This window comes from Mchenga conophoros, linkage group LG14 (genome assembly GCF_057382185.1).
Source record: "Mchenga conophoros isolate Kocher_MC1m ecotype Shallow Benthic linkage group LG14, M_conophoros_male_GT1.1, whole genome shotgun sequence".
In the NCBI taxonomy this organism is placed as follows: Eukaryota; Metazoa; Chordata; class Actinopteri; order Cichliformes; family Cichlidae; genus Mchenga; species Mchenga conophoros.
The window spans coordinates 4,786,186-4,811,903 of NC_140539.1; the positions used below are offsets into that span (position 1 = coordinate 4,786,186).

At 39.8% G+C, this 25,718-nt stretch overlaps 1 protein-coding gene across 2 annotated transcripts in view; it reads right to left on the reverse strand.

Annotated features, from left to right (window-relative positions):
- Positions 1-4,951: 4,951 nt before the first annotated feature.
- Positions 4,952-25,718, reverse strand: part of LOC146559115 (kinase suppressor of Ras 1-like) — a 59,875-nt gene continuing 39,108 nt past the window's right edge. The window contains exons 2-20 of one of the 2 annotated variants that reach the window (XM_085244814.1): positions 22,366-22,513; positions 20,715-21,111; positions 20,335-20,498; positions 20,149-20,215; positions 17,157-17,240; positions 16,996-17,057; positions 15,613-15,725; positions 15,282-15,456; positions 14,449-14,503; positions 12,349-12,394; positions 12,086-12,145; positions 10,971-11,231; positions 10,678-10,874; positions 10,381-10,477; positions 9,910-10,043; positions 9,687-9,818; positions 9,149-9,284; positions 7,590-7,720; positions 4,952-6,954 (exon numbers count right to left, since the gene is read on the reverse strand). In XM_085244814.1, the coding sequence (XP_085100940.1) occupies positions 6,873-6,954; positions 7,590-7,720; positions 9,149-9,284; positions 9,687-9,818; positions 9,910-10,043; positions 10,381-10,477; positions 10,678-10,874; positions 10,971-11,231; positions 12,086-12,145; positions 12,349-12,394; positions 14,449-14,503; positions 15,282-15,456; positions 15,613-15,725; positions 16,996-17,057; positions 17,157-17,240; positions 20,149-20,215; positions 20,335-20,498; positions 20,715-21,111; positions 22,366-22,474 (2,502 nt within the window). In that variant the 5' untranslated portion in view covers positions 22,475-22,513 and the 3' untranslated portion in view covers positions 4,952-6,872. The remainder of the gene's footprint in view (positions 6,955-7,589; positions 7,721-9,148; positions 9,285-9,686; positions 9,819-9,909; positions 10,044-10,380; positions 10,478-10,677; positions 10,875-10,970; positions 11,232-12,085; positions 12,146-12,348; positions 12,395-14,448; positions 14,504-15,281; positions 15,457-15,612; positions 15,726-16,995; positions 17,058-17,156; positions 17,241-20,148; positions 20,216-20,334; positions 20,499-20,714; positions 21,112-22,365; positions 22,514-25,718) is intronic. The other variant, XM_085244813.1, reaches the window with a different exon arrangement.

Below are 25,718 nucleotides of genomic sequence, written 5' to 3' on the forward strand. Positions count from 1 at the left end.
AGTGCAGAAACGTACACAAGGTAGGCTAAAGTTTTTATTTTTTTCTGCAGAAAACACTGAGTTACATGTGAAGTGATTTAGTTTGTCTGTATGATTTTGTTTTTAATTATCTATGTTCATTATCAGGGGTGGTTCTATATGGCGTTATTTTTGTGCCACTATTCTGAGCGCACATACAAAAAATTTGAGCGCACATAAAAAAGAATTTCAGGTGCAAGTGTTGCTTTTTTTTTTTTAACACTTTATTTGTAGTTTTCCAATTATCATACATGGCATTCTTATTATTTTACAGATAACCTCAAAACAACAATCCCCACAGATCATAAAGACAGATAATACCAAGACAGGAAAAGGGAAACAAACAAACAAAACTGTTCTTGAATGTATGAAATAGACAGGTTACAACTATCCATAATATGTGAGTAAATAAATGATATTCTGCCTTTTTTCATCTCATTGACCCTTAGTATAGAATCCAAACAGGAAGGAGGGGGGAAAGTAGGAAAATTAGCAACCTTTTTACGTATAAAATCTCTGATTTGCAAGTATTGCAAAAAAATGGTTATTAGTCAGACCAAATATCCTAGATAGTTGTTCAAAGCTAGCAAACGTATCATTAATATACATATCCTCAATACTGTGAATGCCCCTGTCGTACCAAATTTTGAAGCCATTGTCCATTAAGAATGGTTGAAAAAGATGGTTACGTATTATTGGAGAGTGAATAGAAATACTCTGAATACCCAGATGTTTTTTAAACTGATTTACAATGCGTAGCGATTGAGTAACAATTATGTTATCTTTAACATTATTAACTAGAGGTGGTAGGGGTGCACAGAGTAAAGCTGGGAGTGAATGTGGCCTGCTTGTGACCCTTTCAATCTGTAGCCATGCAGGGATCTGATCATTCCAGTCCTTTAGCCATAAAGAGATGGTATTGAGATTCGCCGCCCAATAATATGTGTGCAGGTTTGGCAGTGAGAGCCGACCTATATTTTTTGGTCTTTCCATAAATTATTTTCTTATACGAGACATTTTATTATTCCATATAAATGAAGAAACCATTCGATTAAATGAGTGGGGGGGGGGGGGGGGGGGGTAGAGTCCAGTCTGTCTTCCTATACTTCTGCCAATCTGGTGATTCTGCTGGCTGGGAGTCGGGAGGGAAGAGAGTTCAGCAGTCTCACAGCCTGGTGGATGAAGCTGTTGGTGAGCCTGGTAGTGCGGGAGTGGAGACTTCTGTATCTCTTTCCAGAGGGCAGGAGGCTGAACAGATAGTGCGCGGGGTGGGTTGCATCGTTGACAATTGTGATGGCTTTGCGGGTGAGGCGAGTGGTGTAAATGTCTTGCAGGGAGGGGAGTGGTACACCAACTATCCTCTCAGCTGTTCTCACAATGCGTTGTAGAGCTTTTCTGTTATAGTCAGTGCAGCTACCGCCCCACACAGTGATGCAGCTGGAGAGGATACTTTCAATAGTTCCTCTGTAGAATGTAGTCAGGATGGGTGGTGGAGCACTTGCCTGCTTGAGTTTGCGCAGGAAGTAGAGGCGCTGTTGTGCTTTCTTGGCCAGTGATGCTGTGTTGGTGGTCCAGGAGAGGTCCTCACTGATGTGCACCCCCAGGAACTTGGTGCTGCTCACCCTCTCCACCGCAGCGCCGTCGATGGTCAATGGGGGGTGACAGGTGTGGCCTCTCTAGAAGTTGACAATAATCTCCTTGGTCTTACTGACATTTAGCAGGAGGTTGTTGTCTCTGCACCACGTGGTCAGGAGCTCAACCTCTTTCCTGTAGTGGGTCTCATCGCCCTTGGTGATGAGCCCCACCAGCGTTGTGTCGTCCGCAAACTTCACAAGGTGGTTGGAGCTGTAGGTTGGTGTGCAGTCATGTGTCAACAGGGTGAAGAGCAGAGGACTGAGCACACAGCCTTGTGGAGCCCCAGTGCTCAGGGTGATGCTGTTTGAGACCTTGTTGCCCACACGCACCGCTTGAGGCCTCTGGCTGAGGAAATCCAGCAGCCAGTTGCAGAGGGAGGTGCTGAGGCCCAGTCTGTCCAGTTTACAGATGAGTTGTTGTGGTATTATGGTGTTGAATGCTGAGCTAAAGTCTATGAACAGCATTCTCACATATGAGTCTTTCTTGTCCAGATGAGTTAGGGCTGGGTGGAGGGCAGAGCAGATTGCATCCTCTGTGGATCGGTTCGCTCTGTATGCGAACTGGTGTGGGTCCAGGGTGGGAGGTAGGGTGGATTTGAAGTGTGACATGACTAGTCGTTCAAAGCACTTCATAATAATGGGTGTCAGTGCCACGGGGCGGTAGTCATTGAAACAGGCTGGGGATGGTTTCTTTGGCACAGGTATGATGGTGGCAGTCTTGAAGCATGATGGAACAGTGGCTTGCCTCAGGGAGGTGTTAAAGATGTCTGTGAAGACATTCTTCAGCTCCTCTGCGCAGTCTTTCAGCACACTACCAGGGATGTTATCTGGACCCGCTGCTTTCCGGGCGTTGATGGTGATGAGTGTCCTCTTCACGCTGGCAGCAGACAGGCACAGAGGCTGGTCGTGTGGAGGTGGTGGTGTTTTCTGTGGGCGTGTGTTGTTCTGTGCTTCAAATCGTGCAAAGAAGCTGTTCAGGTTGTTGAGCAGAGTGGTGTCGCTCTCACAGCTACGCGCTACAGGCTTGTAGTCTGTAATAGCCTGGATGCCTTGCCATAGGCTTCTTGCGTCCTTGCTATCATTGAAGTGGGAGGTTATCTTGTGTGTGTAGTCCTGTTTCGCTTTCCTGATGCCACGGGACAGGTTGGCTCTCGCTGTTCTCAGGCCTATTTCATCCCCAGCTCTGAAGGCCTTGTCTCTGGCCTTCAGCAGCCTGTGGACATCTCCTGTTAGCCATGGCTTCCGGTTGGCTCGAGTTGTGATACCTTTCACTTGTGTTACATCATCAATGCATTTGGTGATGTATGAGCTCACCGTGTCTGTGTACTCCTCGATGTCTATGATGTTATTGTAGGTGGCTGCTTCCTTGAATATGTCCCAATCAGTTGACCCAAAGCAGTCTTGAAGAGCAGAGGTGGCCTCCTGTGGCCACACTCTTATCTCTTTCATAACAGGTTTGATGACCTTCACTCTCTGTCTGTATGCTTGCATTAGCATAACAGTGAGGTGATCAGAGGTGCCGATGTGGGGGAGGGGGATGGCTTTGTATGCACCATTTTCCTGTGTGTAGACCAAGTCCAATATGTTGTCTCCCCTTGTTGGAAAATGTACATGCTGATGAAACTTTGGGAGAACAGTTTTAAGATCAGCATGATTAAAGTCTCCTGCGAGGATGATGAAACCGTCTGGGTGTGCTGTTTGTTGCTCACTGATGGCCTGATACAGTTCGTTCAGCGCCGCATTTCTATCGCTGTTGTTGCTAGATGGAGGTATATAGGTAGCGACCAACAAGATCGAACTTACCTCCCTGGGCAAATAGAAAGGGCGACACTTCACGATCATGAACTCCGCCAGTGATGAGCAGTGTTTGCGTACTACAGTGGCATCACGACACCACTCGTCACGGATGTAAACACAGACCCCGCCACCTCGGGTCTTGCCTCCGTCTACGGGAGCCCTCTGTGAAGAACAAAGGGTTCTGATGAGGTACCGTTGGTATAGACTGAAGCAGTCCAATTAGTGTAAATGAGCTTGATACAATGAATAAAGTTAGGACCAAAACCAAACCTCCAAAGTGTGTGAAAACGATAATCCCACTCAATCCGATCGAACGCCTTTTTGGCGTTAAGTAAGTAAGTAAGTAAGTAAACTTTATTTATTAAGCGCTTTTCGCAGACAGGCAATCACAAAGCGCTGTACACAAATATTAAAATATTAAAATAAACAATAAAATCAATAGACATTATATACAATGTAAAAAATCAAATGTAAATAATGTAAAAAAAATAAAATAAAATATGTAGATCAACAAAAGGCTTGTTTGAACAGAAGAGTTTTTAACTGTTTTTTAAAAGAATCCACAGAGTCAAGCAAACGTAATTGTAGTGGTAAACTGTTCCACAGCCTTGGTGCAACAGACTGAAAGGCTCTGTCCCCTTTTGTCTTCAATCGTGTACGGGGAACAACTAAGAGACTCTGAGTCTGTGAGCGGAGATGACGAGCAGCAGTGTATTTTAAAAGAAGCTTGGATAAGTAATCTGGAGCCTGGCCATTCAGTGCTCTGTATGTTAAAACAAGAATTTTAAAGCGAATTCTAAACTCTATTGGGAGCCAATGTAAAGAATATAAGATGGGAGTGATGTGAACACGCTTGGTAGAGCGAGTTAGTAATCTGGCTGCTGCGTTAAGCGATATTACTGCTTCTGGGGATGGAGTATCAGCCTCAGTATAGATGATATTAATATCTCAAAAACCAAAGCAGCACAAATGATAATTGTACCTGCACAAATCTGCAAAAACGAAGCACTAACCGCTTTAATGCCTCTCTTAACGCCTATTTGCCTTTACTTTTCATGTTGGTGGGGCGTCAGCTTCACTCTGGCTAAAAAATCCCCTCTTGCCCCCTCCAGGCGGTCTTTATCCTTCAAGTTCAGGTCCTCTACCAGAGGCCTGGGAGCTTGAAGGTCCTGCGCAATATCTTTTTATTTTCCTAGGACTGCGCTCTTCTGGACAGAGATCTGCAATGCTGTTCCTGGGATCTGCTGGAGCCACTAGCTTGCGGGTCACTGCACTGAGTACTCCGATTACCACTGGGACCACCGTTACCTTCACCCTCCAGATCTTCTCTTCTCTGAACCCTTAGTACTTCTCCAGCTTCTCGTGCTCCTTCTTCCTGATGTTGCTACGGCCCTCTTCTTCTGCATCTCTACCACCACTATGTCCAGTTGGTAGTGTAGATTCATTTAAAATAAATGTATGGCTATTTTTACAAACACTGTTATAAAATAGTGAACACCAAGTCACTTATCAAAATATCAAGTTTAATGTCTTAAATTGTTCAGACAAAAAGCCTTGAAAGTATCAACAAAAAACAGAAAAATGGAAACAAGAAAAGGAAAACAATCCACCAACAACAGTCTCATACATAAATATAGTACCAACAAAAACATTTTAAAACTCAACCCTTGCACAAACATGTATAAAATACAACGTGCAGTAAAATACTGTATTTACATATATGCATTAGTTCAATTTTCTCATCATAAATTGGGCTTTGCCCTACTGGTGAAACCATTACATACAAACACTTTTGGTGAATGTACAGCCTGAGGAAAGAAAACTCACAAACACAACAGCCATGTCTTGCTCACTAATGCAAATTGCGCAAGGGTGCACTGCTTCTTGTCACAATCTTCCTTATTCTATAATGAAAACATTCTTTCTATTACTGTGCTTCCGCTTACTGTTGTCCTATAAGAAGTTAAAGTAGACCGATAACTTGTATCTCTTCTTATATCCCACTGTGGGTGGTATCACTCAGTGGTTTGCCCTCTGATAAATTAATGATGACTAATCAGGTGGCAGTGTGTGACAGCTGCATTCTGTCAAGTGTTGTTGGAGCACTGCAGTGTCTTTCTATCGTGGTTTCGATACCACAACATTCGTCATCTATTCATAACTACTTAGCTATTTCATAGCTTCAGGGAATCTTATAAAATTGCAACAGAAATAAAAAAAGCAAAGTTGTTATTTTGAGGGAATCGCTTTTCCAAGGGTCAGTTCTATCATCTTTATCTTTCATTGTGCCAAAGTGGAACATAAATAGTAACTCATATCTGTCTGTGATATTTATTACTTTGGTAGAGAGGTAAATGATTTCCATGGTGCCTTTTGCACTACAGTGAACTCAGTCTAGGCAAACACTTTCAGTTTTGGAGATATATTATGAATCAAAGAGGCAGAAATTCCACATTAGAACAGTGGCAGACTGAGAGACTGTTTGAGTCAGACTGTTAATGCTAAAATTATTTCTATATTCATATTCTTCAGTGTGTAGAAAATTTGTAAAAAACAAAACAACAACAAAAAACAAACAAACCAAAAAGCAATTTCTGCAAAGAGCTGTCGGTTTCTCTCCACTAGATGTCACTAGATTGCAGCCAACTGAATTTTGTTTTCTTCTCTTCCAATTCAAGTACCTAATGGTAGCTATGGTGGCTGCTGTAGGACAATAAACTCTGGAAAAAACTAAATCAACAACTCAAGATTAGAAGAAGATTAGAAGAAATCTGCACTGATGTATTTTATTGGACTAATTCTAAGTTTATGAGACTGCATCATAATTACATAATAATCAATGTATATTTATAAGCACAACACTTTTTCTATTAAGTAACTTAAAAAATTACTGGGTGTATATTGGGAACTGACCCTTTGAAAGTAAACTCTGGTGGAACCCTTGAAGTAAATTGTATTTTAAATTAACTAAGAGCTGAAACCAGCAGCTCTTAGTTAACTATGCAGATAACTCAAACAGCCATGAGACTATGCCTACACTCACATTTAAACATATATAAGAAGAATTACATTCACTGAAGGTTGGGAGTTAGAAATGTGGGGGGAAGTAGGCACACAGGTTAATCAAGGGAAAAGAGATAAAGATGAAAGCAAAGCATTTTTAGACCCAGGTATTATGATGTCACTGTTTTCAGTGGTGTCCGAAATTACTTCCTCATTTACTTATAATCTATAATCTTCACTCATTTCAATTACATTTTGAAAGGGGTTCCAAACTCGTGAGCAGAAGTGACATCCCTGACAGAACTTAAAAGGTTTCATCTGCTGGTTTTCATCTAGAATACAAATTTTGGCTGGTGCATGCATAATATCCAATCTTATAGGAAATCTGTCAGAGCTGCATCTTTCATATCATATTTTCAGTCAATTTAACAAGCTCTCACTGCCTGACTTAGTGATATGCTGATGGCAGTGATGTCTCAGGCATTCATGATTTTCCAGTGTCCTTAACCAAAATAGGAGTGGACCCAGGAGACAAACAGGAATGTTGGAAAACAAGTAAGCAAATAGAAAGAAAGGAAACAAGATCATAGATAAAGATGGAAATGCAGGACCCAAAGGAAGCCGTCAGGAGATGAGGCACAACAGGAACAGGCCAAGGTGAATCAGGCAACATCCAGAGAAGAGGAAGTTGAAGACAGAAGAAAAAGAGAAATGCAGTACATTACAGACTGTGATCAACACTATCACGTATCAGAAGAAAAAGTAAAGATAGTGCCTAATTTGCCAAAGTAGAAAAAATGCATTTACTTGATACATTATTCATTCGTTCCTCAAAACAAAACAGTAGTCACATTAAAAACAGTCTAAGTATGTACATATATATCATTTGATCATCAGCAGGCCAGCTTTACATTTTTCACATTTCTTTAAAAAACACTATTTACAGCATTTTTGTTGACTGATGGTGTAATGGTTCCTCTTAGCTTCATAAAATTTCAAATTTTTCTGAAATGAAAATGTAGATTTTGATGAGCAATGACTAAAATAAATAGGTAAACATTTTGAATGTTGATGTTATATAGTGTAGTGGGTTGGTTCACCCAGATTATGAATTTACTGTCACTCCATGACACTTACTCTGTTGTTTTCCAGTGTCCAGGGTGAGAAAGCCTGCGGTTGAGTTTAGGGAGTCTGTCCAGCATGCCTGCTAGCTGGGTGAAAGGTGGCCTGTCATCTGCCGTAAGGGACCAGCAGGCAGACAGGATCTCCTGTTGGGATGGTAGGTAACAGATAGAACATGGTGATTGGTTGGTAATCAAATTTTAATCAATATGAAAATAATAATAATATAATCAATATTAATACTTTTAATACTTTACACGTGTTGCTATCCAGAAGATGCCTTTTAAGAAAAGATTTTTCTTATTTCAAGACAATGCTAAACAAAATTTGTTGAGAACTGAAAACATTTGATGCATGGTGATGAAACTGAAATTTTACAAATTTATGCCTTTGCTTTCTTTCTTTTCTTTTCTTTACTTTTCTTTTTGATGTCCTCCGAAACCTGAGTTGCTGCTTCAGCTACCGCCTGAACCCCATTTAGTTTGGCCTTTTGGTACCCATCAGCTTCCTCTGAAGTCCTACAGGCTAATCCAACCTGATAGGACTCCTTTTTCAGCTTGATGGCCACATCACCACCACGAAAGCCATCAACCACTTAGGAGCAACAGCTTGAAACAAGTCCTTAGCGGACGAATTTCGCCCTGAGTTCCAAAAGCCTATGGAAGCTGTAGGGCTGTCTTGGTTGACACGGCTCTACAAACATCGCATAGAATTCTGGGGTGGTGCCTCTATACTGGCAGACTGGGGTGGCGGTTCCTATCTTTAGGATTGGGAACCAGAAGGTGTACTCCAGTTACAGTTACAGCAGTTACACTCCTCAGCCTCCCTGGAAAGGTCAATGCTATGGCACTGGAAAGAAGAGCTTGTCTGTTAGTTAAACCTAGGATACAGGAGGAACAGTGAAGATTTCATCCTGGTTGCAGAACACTGTACAAGCTCTTCAAACTCTTAAATATATTTGGAGGCAGGTGAGAGTTTGCCCAATGAGTCTACGTGTTTTTTGCAGACTTGGAGAAAGCTTTTTCCTGCATCCCTTGGAGTGCTCTCTGAGGGCCGTCTGGTCCGTAACTATGAGCCATTTGGTCTCTGTACAACTGTTGGTCTGCCTTACTGGCAATAAGCCAGAGTTGTTCCCCGTGGGTGTTGAACTCAGCTAGGCCTGAATTAGACCAGACCAGTGGTGAAAGTAACAGCTACATAGCCCATGCGTATCCTAGAACCGGATGTTGATGTAGTGGAGAAGTACAAGTAACATCAACAACAGTCTAAACTGGGAGACCAGCACAGAAGCTGTATAAATCACACTGAACAACTCTACAATACAACTGTGTGGCAAGGAAAGATGTGTTCGGTGTTTTATTTCTACCATTCGCTCTTACAACACTAGTAATGTCATTATGCTGTGCTGTGTTGATGTTGAAATGCAATACTTATGATTATTATGATGATTATTATTAATACTGCTGTTACATCAACAGCATTTCCCACATTAGGAACAAAGAAAATATATATTGTAAATTGTTGACAGTTACCAACAGGGTCAGTTTTTTCGTAGACATGATCTTCAGACTCACCGTGACCTCCTTGCCCAGATTGGACTCTAACAGCACATTCTTAATGCCTTCATTACGACCCACTAGCCAGATTATAGTTTCCACAGGCTGGTTGGTAATTGGCCAGTCTCGCATCTGCAGCTCATACCAGATTGTGCTGGAAATGACACAAGATCCTTTCATGTACTACATTATTTTACATTTTCTTACATCATGTGCTCAAATATGCAACATGGAGCATGAATAAAATAGAAACAAAGGTTTTAAAAAACTGTGTGCAGTTCTAGCTAAAAGTCGCACATCATGTCTGGATAGCTGAATTTATGGTTCTACAAAAACAACTTTACTATGTTAGCTGGCAACAGTAAAAATCCTGATTTAACTTCGAGAAAACCAAACAATTAAACAATTGTTATGTACCACAGAAAACACAAAAACAAGCTAATATAAAATTATAACAAAGTAAAGGTTAAGAACCTAAAAGGCAGAACTGCATAATATAAACTATAGCTTCAATATCACATTAATAGTTTCTAGTATAAATGGCACTAGTCAATACCCAAAAGCATAAATATCAGCAGCTTTGGAGAAAGGCAGCTGGTCCTCATCAACCTCTGGGCTCAATTTTCGAACAATTTCTGGAGCCAGGTAGCAGATCCAGCCCTGTGGTATCCGCAGCACATTCTTTCTTCTAAACACAGAAACACAGAGAAGAATAATTAGGAGAAAAAACACGGCTCACCATAAATTTATTGCCTAGATGCAGTTTCTTTCACTCTTACCTGCCTTCTTGTACCACACCAGACATTCCAAACAGGCCAAAGTCTGTAATCACCACCTTGTTTGTGTCATAGAACACATTCTTGGACTTCAGATCCTTGTGAACGATGCCTTTAGCATGAAGATAACCCATTCCCTGCAACAAACAAAGATTTTCTGAACAAAAGATATTCCTACATTCACAGAAAGAAAATGAAGACGACCCAACAGTAGATATTTTTAGTTTATATGTTTAAAGCCTCGTTGTGTAGATTTTTATTTTACGTGTGACACTAAACTTTTTCAAATCGTGGCACTGGGGATGAGGGGAAGCACCAAAACATGCTGAAGTGCAGCATATTTCAATCTTGACATTGTATCCAAAACAGTACATTTTCCTACTTGTTATATAATGTACATAGTGTATGTTTGGCATTTCTTGGCTACAATTCCATCTTATTTATCAACCAATAGAATATGCAGGTATTACTTACCTTAACGATTTCCTGTGCAATCTGTCTGGTTTTATTTATGTCCAGCAGGTGACCTCTTTCTCTTACAACAGAATACAGAGTCAGACCCTTACAGAAACTGCAGAGGAAACACATGCAGTATGGTTACAAAATAAACATCACATCACAAAAAGTCAAAAAAGCAGCAAACAACTTTTTGTATAGAACTTTATATACAACAGTGCACATATGCACTTGTGGTTGGAACTGCACTTGAAATGGGGGGAAGCCAGCACGAGTGACAATGCAGTGTTTAGGTGAGCAGTCATGCGGCAGTACCTGGTGATAATAGCAAGATGAGGAGGAGCCATGCATGCACCCATGAACAGGATGACGTTCTCGTGCCTGGTCTGCCTGTAGTTCATAACCTCTTTTTTGAAGACTTTCAGATGATCCTGATTGTTTCCATCAATCTCTAGAAGGCGAATGGCCACCTCACCATGCCAGCGACCTTTATGCACCTTACCCCAGCGACCCTGGACATAAAGCCAAAATTTAAATTAATAATAATGTTTTTTCTTTTCATTTTTTGAACAGGATTTTATATTTCTACAATACAAATCTGCTTTCACCTTTCCAATAAGCTCTCCCAGCTGTAGTTGCTCATACGGGATGTCCCACTCCTGGAGGTAGACACTGGTCTGGCTGACCTTACGAGAGATGGGGACCCCAGAACGGCCAACAGCCTGACGGCGGCATATAGAAGAGGGTAGATCATCCAGACCATCTTCATCATACTCTTCCTTGGAATAACTCTTTTTTGTGTCAGTCTGGTCAGCTTCTTCTTTATCCATAGCTGTGTAATCTTCCTCTCCTTCCTCTCCTTCCTCTTCCTGTAACACATGGCAGAAGAATGAAAGTGAACACTGATGTTAAACACTTTGATATCTATTACTGGAAATAGCAGCACTTGGTATACAAATGTGAAATAGGTATTGCAGTCTTGTAATTCTCCATTCAGACCAAAAGTGTTTTGGATAGTTATACAATTCTTGTGGTTGCTGGAAGAAATATTTGATGGAATAAATAACATCCATCAGTATGAAGAGTATGAAAAGATTGCTCCACTGGGATGCTGCTGCCTTTTAGCCTGGAAAGTTCATCGTCATTAGGAGGAAATGTTTACCAATATCTTCAAAGATAATGGCAGGCAGGAAATGAGCTTAAGTTAAATAAAGAAATATAATAAACCCAACTAAACATCCCAGCAAATCCATTACAGGCTAGACCTCAATCCAATAGAGATACTGTGAAATAACCTCATATAGACAGTCACACTGGGTGTTGAATGAATCAGCTGGATCTGAAGCAGTTCTGCGAGGAATAAAAACGTCCCGAACACTGGGTAGGTCTGATGTTAATATAGCCAACACATCATTTAATGTTTCCACCAAAAAAGTACTGCCTAATGGGAATGTTCAATACAGGACCTCTGGTTATGGCTGTAGGATCATTAATGAGAAGACACGAGGATGGGTCTCTAACAAAGTACTAAATACAAGGTCTGAATATTTGGAATAGGATAATAGAAATGGAACAGTTTTTAATACATTAACAAAGCAGCCAAAAACTTGCTTTTGCTGAAGTATTGTGTGTAGATTTGTGAGACAAGAATGAATTGAATCGTTTGAACAAAAGGCTGAAAAATAACAAAATTTGGAACATTTGAAAGAAGCTGAAAAGTTACCAAATGGATGTCAGTGCCAGAAAAAAAGGAACATGCTTTAGCACAGTGCATTGGCAAGTACTGTAAACCAAAGGAAAATGACATGAGTAAAATATACATGTAATGGAGACAAACCAGCAAATCACATCCTTTTCCCTTCATCTTTTTAATTTAATATACTGCAATCCAATCCAATCAGATTTTATTTATAAAGCACTTTAAAATACCCAACACAGGACCAAAGTGCTGTACAGAAAATAAGTTATGTGGCTTCTATTACTCACCAATCCCTGTTCTGTGGCTGTTATTTGTGTCTCAGTAATCACCATCCTGAAACCAAAGAAATTAACAAGAATTCACCAAAATTTGTAACTAATTAATTTATCTTTAGAATAACTACATTTGGAAACTTGCTGAGAGCTACTGGCTGCCAAAACGGCTCCTCTTTCTCCTCTTTCCATGTCCCGGCATTGTGCTGGGCAGCAAAACTATTTTGTTCCAAAGCCTGCTGGAGCCTTATTTTATAGAGTTTGCATGTGAGGCTTTTATCAAGGTGCTCCAATCCAAAAACACCGGCCCGCATAAAGAACTATATTGTCAGTGGCTGGGTCTCTGACCCAGCATTTTGAGTGTTTTTTGGTAAATTTGTATTTTCTTAGAATAATATGTGTAGTTCTGGTGTTGCATTATTAGTTAGGTTTTAGTTGAGCCTATTCTAGTTTAGGTCCATCTATGTCCTCTTCTGTAAGTCTGTTCTGGTTTCCTTTATGTAGTCTGCCATGTATTTCGTGTCAGCATATTTCATGTTGTCTAGTTGGTGCTGTCGTTTCTACGTCTGTGTTTCCTGTTGTATTTTGAAGGTCTGGCGTTTCCTCGTTCAATGTGCTTAGTTTTACACTTCCCCTCTGGTGTCACTATGTTCATTTGTGTCATGTGATTCCACTTCCCCTGATCACCCCTTTAGTCTGCGTGTTCCATTCTCTTTGTCAGAACGTCTGTGTTTCCACGTCTAGTCATAATCATAGAACTCATAGTAATCTTAGTTGTCACCGTTATCATGTTTGATCAGAATTTTCAGTTAGTTTTCCCAGAATGGGTTCCAGTTTAGTTGTCGTTCTTGTTTTGGGCTCTTTTCATGTCTACCAGTCTGAATAAAACAGCTCGCTTTTTGTTCAAGGCTCTGCTCCGTCTCCCCCTATGTCCGCACCTCATTTTCACACTCTCGCAGTCAGCTCCTGCTGACCGTGACATATATGAACAAATGGCTTACAGTGTAAGTGCCCTAAAGCTAGAAAAATGTGATGTAAGATTCGACTTTATTCTCCTGCAAGGAGGCAGACCCAGGAATGGAGTTTCCTAAAACCACAAATAAAGGTGGTCAGTATTTTGATAGGATGTAATATCAGCAGAAACTCAGATGCCATTTGTTTCCAACTCATGTTATCTTATGAGTTTTACAAATTCAAGAAAATTTTGTAAATAAACTATTTTTTAGGTTTTAGTTTATGTTTTACAAAAACATTAACAATAATAATTTTGAATATCACCATAAATACTATTTATGTACAGTGTGTGCTCTCTACATAGCAATACTGGATTTTTTAAAAAAAGAGTTTAAAAGAAAAACCGCAGTGATATACAGGTCAATCTAACAATACTTTTTAAAAAAAATCTTAAAATTTGCGTTGCTCTGGTGGATAAAGAGAGTGACTCACTGTGTCAATATAAAAAGAGGAGGAAGGCTGTAAAACCTTGCAAAAGAGTCCAATGCAAGTCAATGTCATTGAAGCTCACCTCTCTTTAATGACAGATGGTGAGTTGTCGAAGATATCCTCAAATTTTCTGCCAGTTAGTGCTGCCATTTTTGCTGTTGTTAGGTGCTGCTAACTTGTGTTAGTGAAACTTTCTTTTTAGTGGAACAAACACTTCAATCAGCTGTTGTTCACACAGCTCATAGTAAACTGGAAAGGGGAGGGTCGCATGTCTAATCTCGTGACAATAAGCAATTGTGACAATATTGGGGATAAATAAGTATGTTTATGTACACGTAAGCTTTCATGTGTTAGAGACTTCGATTGAGGTAAGGAGGAAGAGGATGAGGGGGAAATAAGGAAGGAGAGAGAGCAGCGGTGGAGGAGGAGAAAGAAAGAGAAAGGAGAAATATCAAACTATACCTACAAATGTTAAATGCTAACATACAGTTTGAAAGAGCCATTTGTGAACTTTAAAGTAATTTAGAAAGTGTACTATGTAAGTGGACTGTTTGGTAAAGCACTGCTACTGTTTGAATTCCTACCAAATCTGACTTGAACTCATGATAGTAAGTATATGAATGAAATAAAAGTGCATCATTGGATCGCTACATGAATGTTGTATTCTCTTACCCAGACTCATTGTGACTGCCAGAATGCTGAACGCTGCATGTGGAGGCAGGAACATCTGTTGGAAAACTCAGCTTGAGAGCATTGCACTACTACAAAACTACTTATCATCATTCCAAATTGATGCTTGGATACTTGCAGTACATGACATGAGGACAAAGGATGTTAAATCCAACATAGTTTGAAGCTGTCAAACTATCACGTTTGAGCATTTAAAAATGTTTTTAACCAGTTTGACAATAAAACACTTTACAACAATTCTTTGAATGGTTCAAAGACAGATCACGATGCTCACATGCTCAATCATTCACTTGACACTTTTAAACATGAAAAACTGGTTTTGCCATGCAGCCCAGTTTTAAAATAAAAGTTGGTTATTCTCAAAAATCTACATAAAAACAGAGTACACTGATTTTCATATCATTTTAAACTTATTTGGAATAATTCACCAAATATTTTTTTAATCATATATTTTTTTAATCAATGTTTTTTTTAAACACAAAAGGTGCAGTTTAAGGTATACCTCGAATTCTCCAGCGTTTTTTTTACAACTGAAGAAGCCTCTTTGATGAGAATTGAAACATCTTCATAAATTAAAGATGTCCAGCTGTCATCTTTTTTTCAAGCTCTTAAGACTCACAGGGCTGTAAACATTCCCCTAGTCCCACATCTCAACAAAGTCTTCCTGACAACAAATGAGGCCTTATTTTCCACAAAAACACACTTTTCACTTTTGTTAGAGATGTAATTTCTACAACTTTAATGTTTAATTGAATTTATAGTTAAATATATCGTTTCTAAGAGTGAAACAATGCTGTCTTTATTATGTTGCATACCTGGGAAGTTGAAGCGGTTGTCCCAGGAGCTCTGTGGTGATGGGTTAGGTGGGGGGGTGGCACTTACGCTTGAAGGGTTACTCTGCTGGAAATGTGCTGGAGAGGAAGGTGTGGAAGAGGTGGCTGATGACGGGTTACTGCTGGATTCCAGCTGGTTAATACTGGGGACAGGGTCCTCCAAACACACAAGGAGTCCATTATTTCAATTATTTCACATTATTTATTTCTTGCACACTGATCTCAACAATCTTCTCCATTTCAGTATTGAAGAATAGAAAGAGCTAGAGCAGACCTGAATGAGATATAACACATATTAGAAAACTGCACTTACCCTTTTGGTTAGTGCCTTTGGTAAGGTGCCAAACTGCACTGAGACTTCGGCTGTGTGATCAATCCGATTGTTGATGTCTGATGGTACCGATTCTGCCCTACGCATCCTTGGCACTACCGGTCAGATAAAAATACAAGCTTTGAGCTTAAAATATTTTCAAAACTTTACAATTCCTAAAATAAAATAAACAGGCCCTAACATGTTAGATTCTTGCTGATACTATCCTGCCCATTATAATACCCTTCCTAATATGCTACTAGTGTAACTGTCAAAGCTAAAGGGAGTCCATTACAAAATTAATAGCATTGTTGCCAGTAATCGCTAGACTTGAATCACCTGGATGATTTGTCTACAGACATTACTAAGTACTGTCATGTGCCCTCATCTTCCCTTCCTTCCCCAGGCTGGGTTTGCATCTCCTCTCGAGGTCCATGTTGTAGTGTAGAGCGGCACCAGTTGTGACCTGGCAAACCCTTTGTTACTGATTTCTAAGAACTACAACTGACCACAAAGAAAAATATAATTTCCATAACAATTTTCCTAAAACTACAAGTTGTAGGATATTTTCCCACTTATAGAACTGAAAAAAAAACCTGTATACCCACTTTTATCTAACATATTTTCCCTTACCAAAACCCCCACATTTCAATAGAGTTATAAAACAAATCAGTGGTAATCCCAGTATGTTTACGAATTCACTAGATAACAGACTAACACTTTTTTTTTTTTTACTCTCCTTTACTCATAGAATTGAGCAAATGATCAAGGACTGCTGGCTTGTAGGTAGCTAAATTTAAGTGGACTGGCTTTTATTTAGCACTATTCTACTCTATCCAAGTACTTAAAGCATTTATACAGCATGCCTCATTCACCCATTCATACATGTACTTTTTTTCTACGCAACTGCTTTCTATCTAACTTTCACACACATTTACACTCGGCTGACTGTATCAGAGAGCAACTTGGGATTAGTATCTTGCCCAGTGATATTTGGCATGTAGACTGGAGTATACAGGGACAGAACCACCAACCTTCTGATTAAGGATGACCTGCTCTACCTCCTGAGCTACAGCCCCACCCATTTCTGAGCTCTGGATAACAGTTTCATCACAGTCAGGACTTTTCATACTGATATATGTGCGGCTGTGAGTAAGCACATAACTATTTGCCTGCACTGCTGTGCATGTGTTGCACATGCATGAAATGGACCAGGTAGTAAGTGAACATAGGTGAGGATGACCAACCGGTCACTGGTCAGGGCCACGAATGCTGGAAATTGGCCCGTTCCAATCTCTAACCAGTCTAACCAGATTTCTAATGTAGTCTTTAACACCACTAGACCAGTAAAGTCACACATCACTAAATTATTTTAATGTTGCTTACATGTAGCAAATGATATCCGACATGAAGGTGCATCTTTGGTACACTTGTTATGGCACTTTAACCTGTGAGGAGAAGAATACTCTAAATAGTACACTAAAGAAGTCATGACAAGTTGTACTGCAGTCTGACAGAGTGCACCAACTTATCTTTACAGTTCTTACTTGCAGTGTTTACACTTGACACCAAACATCATGCTCTTAGAACAAACTTGACATGTTTGGGAGAGCCAGGACTTAGTCGAAAACCTGCAAAAGAGAAGGAGAACAAATATGACAAATATATTGAGAAATATGTTTAAGAATTTAGTCAGGTGATAATAGATGACTAAAACCCTAGCCTTAAATTTTGTGACTGTATATCTAAATGTAGAATTTTAACTTAATAATAATTTCATTTAGAATGACTGACAGTGTAAAGTCATATAGTAACTTCTGCATGCTGTGAATACAAAGGAATTCAGGAAAGAACAAAAAACATCTTGTTCATCAAGCTGTTCTTAGAGCTTTTTTTTTCTTAAGCTAAAAAACTTAAATTTCTCCTGATGAAGCCAAAGGCCTGATCACAGGTTCAAATATCATTTCAGTCTGCTAATAAGAATAACATTTCATATGTAAAAAGGAGTATAGTATTACATGTAGTACAGAGGATAGTATATCCAGTATAGTACAGTATGAAATAAACATACTATATGTTTACATAAAATTTCACTCAAATTGGACTCAAAGGCTATTTCATGGGCATTCATGGGCTATTCCTTCATTCCTTCAGATAAAATCAAGATCAACCTCGACCAGACTGACAGCAAGAAAAAAAGTATGGAGAAGGTGTGAAAGGGCTCATGAACCAAAGCATACCACATCATCTGTAACACGGCAGAGGCCGTGTGATGGCATGTGCGTGCATGGCTGCCAGTGGCACTTGGAAACCCGTGTTTATTGATGATGTGACACAGGACAGAAGCAGCCGAATGAATTCTGAGGTGCTCAGAGACATACTGTCTGTTCAAATCCAGCTAGATGGACAATGACCCAAAACATATAGCCAAAGCAAGCCAGGGGTTTATTAAAGGAAAGGAGATGAATATTCTTGAATGGCCACCTGATCTTAACCCAATTGAGCATGATTTCACTTGCTGAAGACAGAAAGGCAACAACAACTGAAAGCTGCTGCAGTAAAGGCCTGGCAGAGCATTAAAAAGGAGGAAATACAGCATCTGGCGATGTACGTGATTGCCAGCAAAGGGTTTTCAACCAAGTATTAGCCATTTTAAGTAATTTATTCAATTACTTTTAAACCCCTGAAATTAAGGGATTGTTTTAAAAAATGTTCTAGTTCCTCACATTGTTATGCAATCTTTTTGTTTAACCCACTGAATTAAATCTGAAAGCCTGCACTTCAACTGCATTTGAGTTGTTTCATTTAAAATCCACGGTGGCGATGTACAGAACTAAAACTAGAGAATGGGTTTCCTGAAATAATGCAGAGTGAATACTGACAGCTGAAAGGTTTGAGTTAGATTTTTATAATTGCTCAATCTTGTACAGCAGTGTGTACACTGAATATGCTGACTCATTCACATGAAAGCCAAACTGCAGAACTGTTGAAAGCTGAAGTTCACACAGAAGAAGTTTCAAAGTAGCCAAACGTCTTTACAATGTACACTAGAAAAAGCTAATGACAAAAGAAAATTTAGAATCATCAAATAAATCGGAATGAATATTGAAAGCTGATATTCTTTAAATCACTTGAAAAGTTGTCTTATGTGTTTTAAACATCTAAACCCAAGAATCTTAAAATCTTGAAAGAAAAAGCAGAATATCTGCATGTCTACTCTAATCTGCTGTGTGTGCAGATCAATGACTTCTTCTCAAACAGGAAGTCAGTAAAATAAAGTCGAATGGACGGCAGCATCTTGTCAGAGGACAGTGTGACAAACACTTTAATCGAGGGTTCGTCAGCATCTTCTTAGCAGAGGTGGTGACATGCCACATTCTGCTTTTGTTGCTTCCTTTCAAACAGGAAGTCAGTGACCCACCTGAAAGTGGAGCTAAAGTTCACAAAAAGTAGCCTGTCATAAGATCCTGCAGAGTCCAGATTCTCTTTCACAAAAGGGCTTATTCAAATCTTTGGAAAGTCATCAACTGACACTAACCTGCTGAGTGTGTGTGTGTGTGTGTGTGTGTGTGTCTCTCTCTGCAGGTAAAATAGTTGTTAATCTTAAACTGTTTTGTGAGTTTTATTTTCAGACCAGGTCCATGTTAGCGGGGAGATACAGACAGACATTATATTAGGTTAGATGAGTTGAAATGTGGGAGAATCCACTACAGACAGGCAAATGGTTTCAGCTCTAATATCCAGCCAGAAAAGATGATTCAAAAAGTCATCTACTGACCCCAACTTCCCAGATTTGAACCACCTATCTGCTGAAGACAAATCCACCAATAAAAAATAAGCCTGGAGTTAACTGGCCAATCAGAACGCTTTATCCAGTTACTACTGCCATACTGTTACTCTGTGGCAAATTCCTGTCAGATTTCTCTCGGTGCACTGGTTGAAAAACTGCTTCTAAATCCAAAACCGTAATGCCTAAAAAAATAATAATAATTTTTTAAAACTAAAAATACAGAAGATGGAATGATAATAATCATAATAAAGATTAGGCTAACAACAATACTGTGAATGGTTATCTGCATTCACACTTGCACAAAGATTATGCAGATGATATCACTGATATCAAGATGATATCAATTTATTGATAAATGAGTGTCAAAAGTTTTATGTTTTTAGTTCACTTTAGCTTCAGTTTCCAGATTTTATGTTTTGAAAATGTGTAATTTTAGTTTAGTTTACATTTTTGTGTTAGCCGTTTGTTTTTATATTCTAAGTGGTATCTCAAAAAAAGCCTAATATGTTTTAAGAACTACTGTACAGACAGACCACTTCATGTCATGTAAACATCCCAGACTCGACATGCACCAATTCCTCCTGATAGCTGTTGTGTTAACATTTCCTGTTTATTTTATTTGGCTTAAGTTAGATGCTCAAAATATTGTTTCAGTTAGTTTTCGAAACACAATATGTAAAATGCATCACCTGCAGTGGCCATAACATAACATGTGATAACTAGAAGTTTTTTTCAAACTGGTTACTGACCTGTGGGTTACAGCCAGGCCAATGTCTCTTCTTATTGTATGGGGGGAACTTCTCTGCATGGCTAGATCTGTGAAGAATATTAGAAACCAGCATATCAAAAGAAGAGATTCTGTCAAATTGATACAGAGAAGGGCCAAAAGTCTATGTGAACAGAAATCCACTCCGGTAGCTTTTATAGAAACTCACTGTCCAGTAAGATGGGGGCGACGGGCATCATGTATGGAGCTGAGGCTGGGACAGGGCCAGGTGTTTGGGCAGACAGCAGAGGTGATCTTAGACCTGAATCTTCAGAACTGATCCCAGAGCCGTTGATCTGAATAGCAGCCAACACTTTCTTCTTCTTACAGGCCCTGCAAAGACACCGACAAATTTGTAAATTCTACGGTGAAACCTCCTTACACTATAAATGTGATTCATGAATTACACTATAAGGATAGACAAAATGATTTTTTAAATTAGTTTTCACAATTGTGGAGATAAGAAATTGATTCAGGAAAGTACATAGAAATCTTCCTGTCAAAGTAGAGCTGAAAATGTATGACTGCAGAATTCCTTCTAAAACCTACTTGCGTGTCCCAGGATCCTCGTTGCGGTTGGTCGGCTGTGAGTCATGACTCTTGTTTTTCGTCAGTGCAATATTGGGAAGCAGTTGCAACAGTTTGCGAGAGGGTGGTGGTGGTGTGTGGGAAGACTTGAACGTGTGGGTCTTTGAGACCTGTGTTAGCGAAGGGGTGCTTGATTCCAAAGAGAACGGATCACTCATGTTCTCAGCTGGTACAGTTGGTCCCTGGTCATCTGAACAGGGTACCACTGATATAGAGATGGAGCGGCCATGATTGCTGTTGGGTTTTAATGAGGTAAAAGGGCTACCAGAGCTTAAAGAGGGTCTAATAGGAGAAAAGGGACTGCTGTCCTGTTGTGACTCAGAACTGCAGGAGCCTGAGTTATGCCTCAGATCACCTCCTAGAATTAAAGACAGTTTGGATCATTACTTGTGAAATACAATCAGTCTGATCAAACTTTTAACACCTCTGTAGGAGCTGAAAATTATACTGTATTATTTAGTGCCAATCCTCATTTCTTTATATTTTGCTTCCAAGGAATAACAATTTTTTCTGTATTTTTTTAAAGTGGTCATCAGCAATAGTCCTTTCAGATTTCTGTCTAAAGTTTTTCTTTTGACAGTGGCTGTTTCTTCACTCATTGTCAGTTCAATCCCTGTACCTGACCATTTTCCAAGAAGCATTTGTTTTGTTTGTTCAGCAACCTGAGACTGGCCTGTGAATTACTGAATGGATAAAACAGTTTTTTGTCCAAACATAACAGGCAACCTAGCAAAAAACTTTTTTAAAATTTGAATCTTTTTAATTTTAATGTAATATAATGTAATCTTTCATTCACACATCTTTAGCATGTCACAAAAACACATAATTTGTTCCATTTTCTTTGAGCTTAATCTATGAAAAAATCCAGTTACAAAAAATTTGACACATATAAAATAGTATTTTTGCACCAGCAAGTCCCTAAGAGTCTTATATACTGTACTTCCATGTATGCACACATTTCAATAAATTGTTTCCCAATTTCCTTGCAAAAATATGAAGATTAGAGGAGAGACTCCTTACTTTTGAACAGTGCTGCATTTTAGTAATAAAACAATTTGTAGAACACAAATGACAAAAAGAAATCCAAACAAAACTAGAGACAATGGGTACATTCAAATACTTAATTTTGCTAAAGAAGGCTCTAAGCAGAGTGAAGTGATCCTGAAGTCTCTATGCAGCAACCATAACATAAGCTGTTCAAAGTCTCCAAATGCTTAGGAAAAGAACTTCAATGCTTCATTACCTCCTTAAAAGAGGACACGTCAGCTGTCCTTTATGTGACGGCATCCTTCACAATATTACCCCACAATTCATAGCTGCGCACAATCTAACCATTCATGAAAAAAGTCAACATATGCTAGATTACATCTACCAGGCCACTGACAAAATTCATGGAAATATATTAATTTTCTTCAGTGGAATTTAATAAGTGGGGTTGTTTTTTCAGCATCTAAAACAATGTAGTAGCCACCTCAGATGATTAAAGTATGAATTGTAGCACTGCTACACTTAAAAAATTCTTGTATATACCCCTCCCGAAATATCCTCTGATGAATTATTCTACAAATGACTCATGAAAAACAAAACATAGAAGGGGAGGTTCTTTGGTCACCTGTTTCATTAACACTCTTTAGACAGGAGAGAGCAGTAGTGAGGCGAGAGCGATCCTCTGAGTTGGAGCTTAGGCGTCTCATCATGTCCTGCAGCTCAGAGCTGGACATCTGCAGCAAGCTGTCCACCGAGAGCTTCCCTGCTGCAGCCTGCATGACACAAGGATGACATATATCACCGACAGCTTAAGTTATCTACTGTTCACTCGCTTTTATTTATATGCCAGATTTTACCCAAAGTGTATTCCCGTTGACTTAAAATCCAAGTATACCAAAATATAAGCAATACTGCAACCAGCAAAAATGTGTAAACTAGAAAACGAGAGAAACAAAGAAAAAATGATAACCAAAAAACAAGAAAACCAAAAGCAGCTAAACAAGAAATATATATTTTTAAAATTCAATTAACTTGTATTTTGAGGACTTAGAGACATTCATCCCTCTGATCATCCTGTGGGCAGCGGTTCAGGAGTACCAGGTGACTAACGTGTTATTATGGGCCATTTAGTCACTGCAGTAAGTCGGACTCATTCCAGTGAGACCTGGACTCTGTCAAAACTGCCCTTTCTAAATGCTAAATGCTATCCATAACTTTTATGAAAAGAATTTGTGGGCCAAGGTCTATGAGAAAGCCCAGTAGCCTAGGGTTTCTGATTTGGTAGCCTCAGGATCATGTTCCTGGTCTTCACAGATGTTGTTGGCCTCACCAATGAGTGACCCCCAGCTTGCACTAGGGTGGTTTGCAGCTGAAGTGGCTGGGATGAGAATCTACACCTCCAAATCTAAGGTGTAGATTCTCAGCAAGGAAATGGTGGAATGCTCTCTCTGGGCCAGAGATGAATTGTTGGCCTGAAGGAAGGAGTTCGAGTATCTCAGGGTCTAGTTCACAAGTGAGGGGAGAGTGGCGCAGAAGACTGACAGACAGACTGGCACAGCATCTGCAGTACTGCAGATGTTGCACTGGCCTGCTGTGGTAAAGAGGGAGCTGAGCATGAAAGCAAAGCTGTCAACTAACTGGGTGATCCATGTTCCTACAATCAAAATGAACAATGAATAAATGAATGTGCTTCTCCCAAAGCGTGGCTACATCGGCTGAGGGGCTTGATCATTCAGGAGGGGCTTAGCGTACGCATGGAAATTGAGAACCAGTTCTTGTAGAGAACCAGTTCTTGTAGAGAACCAGTTCCCAGTAGTTCAATTCCTTGGAATTGTTAGTCTGCTTGCCTATCGATTCTGCTTATTGGTTTCACTTGTACGTATGCTACAATCAGCTAATTTCAGTTTGTATGCGGAAAGAGGCCAATAGTGGTGCAATCTAAAGTGTGGATATGAACATTACTTTTATTTTTATTGCAAAAAAGGACACGAGAACAATGATAAACTGCAAACTGCAACCAAGACAGGAACAATGCCATTTTGCTGCTAACACAACTTCAGCTCTTTGCAAGCATCTGTCTGCATGACTGCAAACATTTTCTTCCTCACCACAGTGATTCTACTTTAGAGTCACTGTGGCGATCACAGTACCTTCAGCTACTGCTCATTTCTGGCCTTTTCTGTATTCAGTTTTATATTTAATGATGAAAAAGCATGTTCCATTTAGTTGAGATCAGGCAACTGACTTGGTATTTGAACAATAATTCACTTCTAAGGAAGAAAGCAACTGGAGGCTTATAAGAGGCTTCTTCAGTTCCGAAATGAAGAAGCCTCTTGGATGACAGGTGAAATATAAGGAACTTCATTCAGCTTCTTTCCAAGCATCTTAGACTACTACAGTCCCGATCAAAAGTTTATCACTGCTATCACTGCTGAATAATTAAGAATAAAGATCCAACCATGCAAAATATGATTTTTTTTCTTCCTATTTTTCAAGTGGTCTTAAACTTTTGACCAGACTGTATAACCTGATGACTTACACAGATAAAGACCTCATTTCATTACGTTGTTAAACTCTTAGGTTAGCTTTGCGGTATGCTTTCAGCCATTATCCTTTTACACTAAACAGTGCTATCTGTCCACTTTTGCAGAATTTGGCTAAATCTGGATGGATAGACAGACGGACGACAGATGCAGCCTGAACTAAACTGAAAAAGCTAATTGGATGACATGTGAAGAGGCTTCTTCAGTTCTGACGTCAAGCATCTGGCTAAATCTGGGCGGACAAACGGAAAAACCAAAAAATTTATTTTTGAGCGCAGGAATTTATAATTATATACAACAGTGATAAAAAAAAAAAAAAGATTTCTTCTGGATCACTCCACAGTTCCCTGTACTCCAACTCCTGTCAGCCTTAAGACACCCAACCGCTGCAGCGCCATCAGAGAACTTCTGCAGATGGCATGTTTCACTGTTGTACTGGAAATCTGAGGAGTACAAGGTAAACCAGGAATGGAGTCCCCTATTGTGCCACAGTATTACTGACCACCACATCAGACAGCGTGCCCCCCACCCCTTCTCATTCGGCAGAATGAAGCGAGGGTATTATAAATCAAAAAACATGACTCTCACAATGCCACCAGTACCATCTAGGTGACAGTGAGCACACTGCAACAGGTAGGTAACAGCATCATCCACTGGAAAGAAAACTGAACAGGTTCACCTGCAAGCTAAGACGGGCAAGAACCAGTCTCTTTAGCACCTTCATGACATGACATCAAGGCAACTGGTTTGAAGTTATCAAGATCAGAAGGACTGGCTTAATTTAATACTGGTACTAAACATGATGTCTTTCATAGCACTGGTACTTTTTCGTGCAGCAGACTCAGGTTGAAGAGATCCTGCGGGATGTCAGACAGATGGAACGGACGATTTACATTTTCTTTACCTCACTTTCACTCTCGCTCCAGCCCAGCACCCGTGACGTCTCTAAACACACAGAGCCACTCTCCTCAGCGTGACCCCCCACCATGAAAAACGTAAGAAAGACTGTGAGACCATAGAAAAAAGGGTGGGGCAAGAGCATGTGACATTATACAAGTGACTGTCGGTGATCACATTGCGACAAGCATGCAAACAAAGAACTATTAGTTTGTAATGGATCCGAGTCTAGTCGTGTCAATCCTTGGCGAGTCAACTGGACAAGGGGTTTTTGATTGCTGAGGAAGTGTTGAGATTGGTGCTGTGTGAGGACGGGCAAGAGGGACTCCAGTACTGAACTTGTTGAAAAACAGATTCAGCTCATTGGCTCTAACCAGGCTACTCCCCTGCTGTTGTATGTCTTTGATTGAGTCTAGTGATAAGATGCATCAATCTCCACACCGCTTTGATGTTATTCAGCTGGAGTTTGGTCTCCAGCTTCTCTCGGTATATATCTTTAAACCTGATCAGTCCCACCATGGTATGTCCTTCTGAACTT